General features: G+C 45.0%; 1 protein-coding gene across 1 annotated transcript; it reads left to right on the forward strand.

The window, feature by feature from the left end:
- The first annotated feature begins 187 nt into the window (after nt 1-187).
- Nucleotides 188-9,085, forward strand: dld (deltaD). The gene is made up of 12 exons (XM_067591909.1): nt 188-739; nt 910-1,212; nt 2,028-2,088; nt 3,033-3,290; nt 4,818-4,878; nt 5,011-5,141; nt 5,260-5,429; nt 5,545-5,761; nt 5,863-6,036; nt 6,139-6,877; nt 7,037-7,268; nt 7,384-9,085. Exons 1-12 carry the CDS (start codon nt 686-688, stop codon nt 7,387-7,389), a joined length of 2,406 nt encoding a protein of 801 aa, XP_067448010.1. The 5' UTR covers nt 188-685; the 3' UTR covers nt 7,390-9,085.
- The last annotated feature ends 2,565 nt before the right edge of the window (nt 9,086-11,650 follow it).

Consider the following 11,650-nt stretch of genomic DNA (forward strand, 5'->3'; position numbering starts at 1 on the left):
AGAGGGGGGTTTAGAAAAGTTGTGCGCACCCCCCCACTACCACCCCTCCCTCCCTCCTCCCCCCTCCTCTTTCTTTGTGATGGCCCCGGGGCGGACTTGTGGTGGTGGTGGAGGGAGGGGAAGAAGAGGAGCAGAGGGGCTCATTTGCATCTTATTACCCTTCGCCTGCTAGCCCGGTATAAAACCCTGTGCAGGGCAGGACACCCATCAGACATACGCACTGTTAAACTGAGAGAGGCAGAGAGAGACGGAGACTCGTTTTCTGTTTTTCGGATCAGCATATCATTATCAATCAAGTGGAAAAATAAACAAGGCCATCGAGAGCTGCCTCTTTCTCCTCCTGCGCACTGATACACCGATTGATTGGAATTAACTCTTCTTTCTTTCCATCGGGGATTTTCATTCACGCTTCTTCAAAGGGGATCCTTCTGTTGAGGATTACTTTACACTGTAAAACTTTTTTTTCTCCATCCTGTCAGAAACCCGTGCCTCGTATATGGGAAAATAGAGGGGCAGAAGACCTGTAAGGAAAACTCTCTGTGAATCCATCTTCTCTCCTGCGCGTCAATAATTCACCTTGACTGTGACATAACGGAAAGCTTTTTAAACTTTCTCCATGATTGTTTGAGTCGGGCTTACACGGACCTGTGGAGCTTTCACTGCTTGTTGAAGGGCTGTCAACACAATGGGACGCCTGTGTCTGCTCCTGGTTGTCACTCTCTCTCTACTCACCTGCCAGGTAGGTCTAATTATTATAAATAGGGTGTATTAAAACGCGCGCTGTTTTTATACTTAAAAAAACTTTTCAAATACTTTGTAATTATCTTTATATTTCCACAAACATCCTAAAATTACCGGTCTGAAAACACACGGGGCTGATTGTGTTTGTGTGTCACCTCCACTCCACAGGTTTTGTGCTCCGGAGTCTTTGAGCTGAAGCTGCAGGAGTTTCTTAACAAGAAAGGGGTGACGGGGAACGCCAACTGCTGCCCGGGAGGCTCGGCTCATCCGCAGGGCCACCAGCAGTGCGAATGCAAGACTTTCTTTCGGATCTGTCTGAAGCATTACCAGGCCAGCGTCTCCCCCGAGCCCCCCTGTACCTACGGCGGGGCTGTGACTCCCGTCCTGGGCTCCAACTCCTTCCAGGTGCCGGAGACCAACGCGGAAAGCTTCACCAACCCAGTCCGCTTTAACTTCGGCTTCACATGGCCGGTAAGCGTTCATATATACATATATTAACTGCAATACTAATTATCATGCTTTATTTTATGACATCTCCCAGTTAATAAATCACCACTTAATAAATGAATAAAAGTGCATATATAAGCTCTGTAAGCATTTAATAGTTTAATAGTTTGACTGTGTTATTGTGTCATGCGGTCTGTATTATGATTAATGTCACATTTTAAGGAATAGCTACTGAAAACCATGGGCAGACTGTGAAGTTATTATAGTCTTATTCCAGTGGGACATATTAGCTTTGAAGAGTGCAAAACGCAACAGATGCTCCCAAACTCAACACTTGTGAGGGTCTTTGTCAGCAGTGTGTGAGAGGGGCTATTGTAGTATTTCTGTGCTCTTTGGTAGGATAAAACGGGGAGGGGAGGAGGGTGTGTGTGTGTGTGTGTATGACTGTTTTGTGTGTGTGTGTGTGTGTGTGTGTGTGTGTGTGTGTGTGTGTGTGTGTGTGTGTGTGGTGGAGGGACGGAGGGGGGTGTTTTCACCAAACGCCTCTCTCCTCCGACCAGGCGTGGTGGGAAATTTAACATCCTCTGAGTTGGCACATCATTGGCAGCGCAGCGTGAAATTCCGCCTCGTTTGGTTTTACGGCGGTGTCAGAGTGTGATAGTAGCAGGGGTGTGAAAAGGGAGCAGGTAGTAGCCCTTATTAGGCCCCTAATCAACACGGGAATTAGGCTGTGAAGTTTATTGGGAGGCCTCCTAATGGCCCTCTGCTGCCCTGCGGAGGGAGGGAAACCTTCAGGCCCAGCAGCTGTTGACTCTCTCTCTCTCTCTGTCTCTCCTCAGGGGACGTTTTCACTGATCATTGAAGCTCTGCACACTGACTCCCTGGACGACCTGACAACAGGTGGGTGACAGCCAGAGAAGCAGAAAGACAGCAGTGTAACTCAAACACAGGCCAGAAGGCTAGTGGTGGCCTCGTTTTCTTTCAGTGGCATGTTTTTCACTTAGTGCTCAGTCATTAGTGCTAAACAACGAAACACAGAGTATACTGAGTGTCTTGCGTGTTAGTGAATTATGCTGAAGCTCTTATAAAGAGAAAATTATAGTTACTTCCTTTCCACACATAGACATGCAATGTTAACTGATCTCTACATTCAGGTGTCTGGTCTTCAAAATATCCAAGCAACCTGTCATTATTTGGGCATTAAGATTTATCAGATTTACTTGAGACTCATGATGATAAAGACAGTCTCTGTACTGTTTGTCACAATGCTAAAGAAACCACCTGCAGGTTTCCTTAACATGAAATGGGGAAAAGGCCACCCACACGTTTTACAGGTGCCAATTGAAATCTGTCCCTGTGGTGAGATATTTGCTGTTGTTATCAGCATGTCCTGCTTTTATCACTGCTATAACGATGACTAACTGACCACAACACGGGAGTGTGTCTGTATCTGTGTGTGTGGTGGAGATAATGGAAAAGCTAAAATAAACTCCTCTAGAGGAAGGGCACACTTCAAAACTTATTTATTATTTTCTAATTCAGACAGCAGTATCCATGGCTGATTTGCATTGGAACCATTGGAAAGTTTTTTTTTTATATATTTTTGGCTTCTATGTCTCTACCCAGTGACATGTCTCCAGAAATATCACTGTGTGTGTGTGTTGTCTTTTTATAGAAGGCCAAGCATCAGAAAGAATGTAAAGATCTGAAATCCAAAGTTAAAAAAAGGGACAAATCTAATAGTTTATGACAATTACAGGGTCTCATGTGCACCTTACTCTGCAGTACAACACCAACAGTAATAACACACAATTTATAACAAGCTACGTCATTGACTTTTCCAGACAATCCAGAGCGTCTGATCAGTAGGATCACCACTCAGCGTCACCTGACTGTGGGAGAAGAATGGTCCAAGGACATGCAGACAGCTGGCAGGACGGAGCTGCGTTACTCCTACCGCTTTCTGTGTGACGAGCACTATTACGGAGATGGATGCTCTGTCTTCTGTCGGCCCCGAGACGATGCCTTCGGACACTTTACCTGCGGCGAGCGTGGAGAGATCATATGCAACTCTGGCTGGAAGGGACAGTACTGCACTGAACGTAAGTTGTTTTTTTTTTGTTTTTGTTTATTGATCCAATACTATCATTCAGGCTGTATGGAGCAATGGGCGGAAGGGCCATAAATGGGAGATAAAAGGGGCAAAACACACTTGTTTCACCTCAGAAGTATTGCACTAGTTAATATTTAAATTCACTGACAGCTGCTTGTGAGATAGATAAGCTAAAGGAGAAACACATGAGTAATAGGTGCTGATGTTTACATAGAGCATCTGATCCCAGTGAACTGCCTCAATACATGAGCAATAATAATGCATGCTTTGTATCAGTTTTTGAGTTGAGTCACTATCCATTTAAAAAGTCATTATATAACTGTCAAAACTAAAGAGAGTTTGAAGTTTCAAAGTTAATTTCCCCAACAGTCACTTGCCTATCTTTATTGTTTAGGGACTTTTTCCACCTCCTAATGCGGGGCCCGTGTGCAACAGGCGTCAGTTAGTTATCCCATAGCACCAGAGGCCTCCATTCTAATGAGCCGCAGTGGCTCCTCAGTAATTCACACGCCGCGTGCCTTCCATTAGACCTATAGGGCCTCCTCGCCCCAAACCTCCTCCCCGATTGGCCAAGTGGGGGTCCTGTATTGTTGTGACTCGGGCTGGTGATTGGCCGAGCGGGGTTGTGTATTGTTGTGGAGGGGGCAGCTGCTCTGTGAGAGGAGACAATGGAGCAGCTGTCTGGTGGTTAGCTCCACACAGACCAGCTGGCCCTGGGGGGGGGGGGGGAGAAGGGGAGGGAGGAGAGACGGGAGGAGCATAGGAGGGAAAGGGAGGAAAGGAAAATGGTGAAGAGGAGAGGAGGAGCAGAGAGCAGATAGGAGGATGGAAGAGGAAGGGAGAAGAGGAGGATCAGAGGGAGGAGGGGAGAAGAGGAGAGGGGCCAAGGGTGAGAAAAGGGACTTCTGACCCACAGTCAAGGGGAGAAAGGAGGCTTTGTGTGGGGCGCTTTTGTGTTGGAGAGCAACCATGTTAATGGAGAGGGCTTGTTGGCTGGTTCCCCCTTTGGTGTCCAAAGCTGCCGTAGCTGCTAAATCTGGATGGTAAAAAGTCCAGCAACATGTGCAGCACTGAAGACACCAACACACTGCAGCCTGTTGTATTGATAAGAATCAGGAATGACCTTATGACCCTGATTATCCTCCAGAGTTGATCAGTTTCCAGTTTGGCCCTGAGTGTCTTTAAGCACCAAACATGGGTCACAGGACTCCTAGTTGAGGGCCCACACATCAAAAGTGCTATTAATTGTGTTTTATTGGGCCTATATCACTGGAGATAGAGAATGCAGACTGCAGACAGACAGACAGGTGGGCAGGTGAACAAAATGCACAGATAGGAAAGCTACCAGACAGCCTGAAAGTCAGACAAACAGATAAGGAGGCTGGGGCGCCAACTTGAAAGGCAGGTAGCAGTTTGAAAAGTCCCTGTGTGAATGGGGAAACTGATGGAAGGCAAACGTATGTTTCCAACACTAGTTTTCCCATGATTCACCTGTCATTATTTTCCCTCTCTGCAGCAATCTGTCTTCCTGGCTGTGATGAAGAACACGGCTTCTGTGATAAACCCGGAGAGTGCAAGTAAGTCATGAAACAATGGAAATTCATTTTTCACATCTTACATGTTGCTCAGATATGTTCATAAATTAATTTTACTGATCTTTATACCTTGGTTTTGTTATTAACAGGACTTATTTAATGTTGTGTTCCCAGGTGTCGTGTGGGCTTTAGTGGGCGTTACTGTGATGACTGTATCCGTTACCCAGGATGCCTCCATGGCACCTGCCAACAACCCTGGCAGTGTAACTGCCAGGAGGGATGGGGCGGGCTCTTCTGCAACCAGGGTGAGTTTACTGTGTTACTACTTTGTTGCAACTCAATTAGCCCTCTTTGTTTCATATATTCACATTTAAAGTGTGTTGTAATATTTTATTAGATATTCTTTATTGTTGCTGTTTCCAGATCTGAACTACTGTACACACCATAAACCCTGTCTTAATGGAGCCACCTGCACCAACACCGGCCAGGGCAGCTACACTTGCTCCTGTCTACCTGGATATACAGGTGCCAGCTGTGAGATCCAGGTCAATGAATGCTCTGGAAACCCTTGTCGCAACGGAGGCAGCTGCATTGTGAGTATCAATCAGGAGATAAAGAGTGAGAGAGAAGGGGGGTGTGAATAAAAACAAACTATGTTCACGGAGACGAGCCTGTAAGTAACCACTGTTTACATTCTTTCCAATATAGGACGATGAAAACGGCTATAAGTGCACCTGCCCACCTGGTTTCTATGGCAACAACTGTGAGTTGAGTGCCAACACTTGTGCAGATGGGCCTTGCTTCAATGGCGGCCATTGTGTCGACAACCCTGACGGTGGCTACTTCTGTCAGTGCCCGATGGGATACGCTGGCTTCAACTGCGAGAAGAAAATTGACCACTGCTCCTCCAACCCCTGTTTAAATGGTAGGTTGTGCTCTGCGTTTGTACCTTCACCGATTAAACCTAAACCTAGAATCAAAACATCCAGGGACTAACCCTCTGTCCTCCTTCTTTTCCCTCTGCAGGCGCAGAATGTGTGGATCTGGTGAACTCCTACCTCTGTCAGTGTCCCACTGGATTTTCAGGTCAGAACTGTGAGGACAGCAGCAGCATCTCTGGATACTGTCTGTCCTTCCCTTGTCAGAACGGCGGGACGTGTCAGGAGGGAGCAAACAGCTACACCTGCACCTGCCCTCCAGGTATGACAGCGCTGGAAAAAGTCTTCTGGGATTATGTTTGCATCATTTCTGTACTTTTCTATTAGTTTTTTTCTAGACTCTTACACTCTACTCTCTCTGCAGGTTATACAGGCAAAAACTGCAGCTCCCCCATCTCCCGCTGCTCTCACAACCCCTGCCACAATGGAGCCACCTGCCATGAGCGTGGCGGCCGCTATGTGTGCGCCTGTGTGCCTGGCTACGGCGGTCGCAACTGCCAGTTCCTCTTGCCAGAGGTCCCCAGGGGTCAGCCAGTGGTGGATGGACCGGACAGGCGATATTCTTACCCAGACAGTGAAATTGTTGAAGATGAGGAAGATGATGATAGCGGATTCCCCTGGACGGCTGTGTGCGCCGGTGTCTTCCTTGTTCTTGTGATCCTGATCGGCTGCTCCGTGCTGGTGGTCTACGTTCGGGTCAAACTGCAGGAGCGGCACAGTCACCATGGTGACAGCGTCCATAGTGACAGCCACGAGACGATGAATAACCTGACGACCACCAACAATTGTCTCCGCAGCGACAAGGAGCTGGGCGCTATGATGACTACGTCAATTAAAAACACCAATAAGAAAGCGGATTACCATTCGGAGCTCGCTGGGTCACTGGGTGGTCTGAGTGGGATCAGTGGGCTCAATGGACTCAGCGGATCAGAAAAGAACGGCTTTAAGACTCGCTACCCCAGCGTGGAGTATAACCTGGTCCATGAGCTGCGGCCAGAGGAGCTGTCACTGTGTAAAGAGGAGGAGCACGACGAGCCAGAGGTTAAATGTGAAATGCCGGATGAGTCTGACACAGAGGAAAGATACAGGAAGAGACAAAACAGGTACATAGCTGTCAAAATATGTTCTTACAATGCTATACTACTTAGAAAGTAAGCTAGTGAGAAATGCAGGTGTAAAAATGCACATTTATTGGCCTAAATGCATTGTAAGCAACTGTCAGGACAGCATTTCTGAATCAGTTTGTGTTCTTTGTTCCACAGTGACGCATCAGAAAAGCAACAAGTAGAAGAGTCACCAAGCTGCAGCGAAGCAAAGTACCAGTCATCCAGCGAGTTGAACTATCACGCAGCGAGTGATCTCAAATACCAGTCAACCAGTGATGCTGAATACCACTGTCCCAGTGACAGCAGGTACCAGAGTACCACCGACACCAAATACCAGTCCGTCTACGTTATATCGGACCAGAAAGATGAGTGCATCATCGCCACAGAGGTGAGAACCAACTCATAAATAGAATTACCTGATAATATTGATATCATGGATATAATAATAATGAACATGCATATAAAAACACACTAAATACTGACATTTTTTTTCTGTTTTGCAGGTATGATACCAGTCCAGACCAGATCAGACCAGTTTCCTCTGGTTGATGGTGGTCCCCACCAGCCCTGAGCAGTAGAGCTCAGCTTGTCTCCGGGAGGTTTTACTCCTGCTGTTTGCTGCTGTTCCCTGGGATTTACCGGAGGACTTTGAGCCAAGGTGCTACTGAGCCAGCGCAGAGTCAGTACCCTCTTGGCACGGACTTAGTACTACAATAGTACTACGGGTGAATACTGGACATTTTTGACCTTCGATGGATGTAGGTCTAATGCTGACTCCAGTACCAGAAGACTTAGTACTAGCACTCGCACTAGTACAAAACTTTGTACAGAAACAGTGCTGAACAAGTACTCATGCAGTCAAATGATGATTGCTCCAGATGCTCATGTCTGTCAGCTGAACAACAGAAAGACTTACTGCTCGCACCAGGATGGATTCAAATCCTTTGAACTCTTCTCTCCTGATAAACAACGGAGTATTGACAGATGATATTGTAGTACCATGGAGTACTGATTGAATGAACAGTGTAGTACCTTTGGAGTACTGAGAACTTTTCAAGTACTGTTGTAGTACTGTTATGTGCTGTGGTTTTACAATGCAGTGTAAAAGCTGTCTTAGGTATTGGACAGTTCATGTTCTGCGCAGTGCTGCAGAGTAGAGGATGAAGCAACTGTAGAAGTCCTCAAATCTCAATTCGAGCTTTCCCAACAAAACAAGAAAATTTAAAAAAAAAAAACAAAAAAACAGTTGGACAGCAGCTATACATCTTTAACTCTGCAGCACTGACAGAGACAGTTTTGGCTGAGCTGGTTCTCAGCAGAAATAAGAGAACTGAAGACTCCAGTAGTGACTGCAGATCGATCCAACATGGATCCTGTTGGGCCATACTGGCCCCTGACCCCTGAAGGTTGTGATACACAGGGCAATGTTTTGGGCAGGCCGACTTGGGAAACATTCAACATTAGAGAGCAAACAACAGGGAAGTTAGTGAAACTAATCAAACACAATGTAAGGGAAGTGTAATTATGAATTTATCAGTCATTTTAGGTTCATTTTTCGGCTGCTTATCCAATTACAGGCTTTCCTGGATTCATTGTTTGAAATCAGTTCAGTTTTCCTCCAACTTGCCAACCATTGCTTGACAAAATTGTCTAAATCGTTGCATAGTTTGCAAAACTGTCCCAACCTCTGATGCTGTCGGGTTTCCAAATTGAGCTATAAAGGACTAGTCTTAACTGCCAAGACATCATTGCACTATGGAGGTGTGTGTGTGTATGAGTGTGTATGAGTGTGTGTGTACAGAGGAGGTGATGCCTGTGTGTGGTGTCAATGTATGCACTGCCCACTCCCGCTCCCTTCACCCCCCACCCCCCCCAGTCTTCCACTATTAGCCAATTGAAGGACACCATAACCCTGCCTGCCATTGGTTAGGATCATTTTGTTTCCTGTTTTTATTTTATTTGTTATCTAAAGAAAGATGTATTCTTTTAACTTAATTATGTAATTATTTGTGTTCCCATTTTGTTGTGATTTTTTTTGTTAAACCTGTTATAATTTAAGTTGGATTGTTTTTATTTGGCAGATAATGTATGTAAGTATGTATGCATGTATGTGTTAGGCACTTGAGACCACTGTGACTGTGTTGTATTTAAGAGAGAAGTCGTATGTACAGAGCCTGTCATTTTTATTACTGGAAAACAGCGCAATATTTTTCCAAAATAAAGAGGAATGAAATATCTGGTGTTGAGTGATATTCATATTTAGTTGTTTTTTTTCTTAAAGGGCAGGTTTTTTGTTTTTTTTTTGTCTTAGGTTTTTATATCATTTTGTAGCTTCACATTAGTGTTCCATATGTATTCAAATCGAAAAATTCAAATTCTGGTCGAAGTACATATGTTTTAGCATCAAAATGCTATTTTCCTAAGCCCTCGAAAAACTTTTTCCCTCGTGACCTGATGTAGGTTTCTGCATGATGACGTCGCTACATATAAACCAATGTAAACCCCTGAGTCCAACAAGCCAGTAGCCACAGAGATGGACTGAGCTCTCACAGTTGCTGCTGCTCAAAGTTTAAAAAATAAACTGTGAGCTCTCCTTCCGCCAGTAAACAGCTCTGCATCAGAGCAGAATCCGACGTGACTCGTGGATGTTATTCGTCCCGAAGCTCCGGCTCTGCTCCCGGCTCTCTCCTCCAGAGCACTCAGCAGCTGTCTGTCCCTCCACTCCGTCTGGTGCATTTATAAACATCTCACACACTCAGACTCAACGCTGCAACATCACTCGTAGTATATCTGGAAAATTTTTCGTGCTCTAACTTACAGCAAGTGAGCGAACTGCGTGTGTGTGGGGTGGCGTCAACGCTCTAACCCTCTATCCTATGTCACTGCTTTTTGCTAACAGCTGAGTGGGCGTTTCCATTTGAGCAACCCAGAAAAAAACGCAGATGGAGTCATCCTTTAAGATCACATGCACTAAAGAAAGGAATACATTGATTATGCCAACATTGGCACTTCATTTAACTTACTGTTTCACTTTATAGATGTTCTGAATTTAGTTTTCTACAATGCACAAGTTGTGGCTGACAGAGTAAGCCTTGTGCCAAAAGATTACTCTCATACACAGCCATTTTTTTTTACATCTGCAGTTCCTCTAAAGGACAATCTAACAAATTCAGGCTGAGGGATCTGTGCTAAGTGATAGTGTATTGGTATTTGCGTGTGCGCGTGTGTTCGTCTGACGCAGCAGAAGACTGTCTCCTTGTGGAACCACTAAATGAGACAAAGACACACCCCATAATCATAGACCGCTTAGCTAGCTTTCTCTGAGGCCAGAGCCATCTCTTTGTGTGTGAGTATTTGTGTGTGTTATGTGTGTGTGTGTGTGTGTGTGTGTGAGAGAGAGAGAGAGAGAGAGAGAGAGAGTGAGAGAGAGAGAGTCTATATGTGCACGACTCCATATGTGTGTATATATTAGTCTGTTAGCAAATGAATGTTTTTTTATGAGCCTCTGTACATGAGTATCAGTGCTTGTGTGTGTTTTGTGTGTGTGTGATCGTGTTTTAAGCAGAGGGGTATTTATAGCTTGGGAGAAAAACCACCAGTCTGGATTTAGTCCCGGTTACCCCTGCCTGACTACGTTGAGTGTGAGTGTGTGTGTGTGTGTGTGTGTGTGTGTGTGTTCCATTTAGCAACCACTGGGAGTGTAGAAGTAGTCATCAAAGAAACTCATCTGGTTTGCAGTCTCATATAAACACACAGAAGAGGGAGAAATCGGATGACAGATCAAAATTTTACTTCAATTACAGAGAACAAACTGTATTAAGTGTCAACATGGGGCACATTACACACACACACACACACACACACACACACACAAGTTAGAGTCAAATAATGAGAAATACAGCTAGAAAAGACACTTTAGATAAATTAATTGACTGATTTATTAATTGCTAAGTCACATTATATGTAAATTATCTGCACAGACCATCAGACAGAAGCAGTGACCTGCCCAGTGGTTGTTAGCAGAGGGACGGTCGCCCCTCCAAAGACTGCGACTGTGACTGCTCAAAAAGTATTTGCTTGTATTACACAAGCGGCAGGCAGTTGTTAGCACATACCATGCTAAGCTTTTTAACTTAACTTTTTTTCAGCGCCACAATAGCTTTTCGCTGAGTTGGAAAATCACAGGAGACAGGCTTAAAGCTGGTCCTTTGTTGTTGTTAGGCTGTCCTCCGGCCCCGAACAGTCGCACACACTCGCATCCTCCCTTTCTGCATCTCTCTGGTGTCAATAGTCAGACAAAGCCCTGGTCACTGGCTGCCATATGCTTCCCTGCTGCACATAAAGAACAGCACTCTTTGAACTTCTGAGGGGGAAATCGAAACTTCTTCATGGTGAAATATATATAGAAGTGTATATTAGATCAGTCACATATTCACATGGACTTGCTTTTCTGTTTCATATGATACTTCTTTGTACACATTTCAGCCAAACACTTTGTTTCCATCCTGTTGTTAACTTTTTAGAATATCTGAGTCATTCCATCATTGATTATACTCCTCTATTGCAGGATTTAAGATGCCCATTATAAGGTGATGCAAACACAGATAGTGTTCATATTAACAACAGCACATAGAAACAACATCAGCAGTGAACACAACTTCCACTTGTAGTATATATATATGATGAAAATATGTTGTCTCTTTGACTCTCTTCCCCTCTCTCCCTCTACACACACACACTTGTTATTCTGACAGGGAGTAGGCAGGACCG

The sequence above is a fragment of the Thunnus thynnus genome, chromosome 1 (assembly GCF_963924715.1).
Source record: "Thunnus thynnus chromosome 1, fThuThy2.1, whole genome shotgun sequence".
Classification (NCBI taxonomy): domain Eukaryota; kingdom Metazoa; phylum Chordata; class Actinopteri; order Scombriformes; family Scombridae; genus Thunnus; species Thunnus thynnus.

Excerpts from the sequence above, each read along its gene's own strand:
- dld (XM_067591909.1), top strand. The coding sequence starts at position 686 with ATGGGACGCCTGTGTCTGCTCCTGGTTGTCACTCTCTCTCTACTCACC. Across the intron at positions 2,089-3,032 it reads CCTGGACGACCTGACAACAG|ACAATCCAGAGCGTCTGATC; the intron begins GTGGGTGACAGC and ends TGACTTTTCCAG. Across the intron at positions 6,878-7,036 it reads TACAGGAAGAGACAAAACAG|TGACGCATCAGAAAAGCAAC; the intron begins GTACATAGCTGT and ends TTTGTTCCACAG.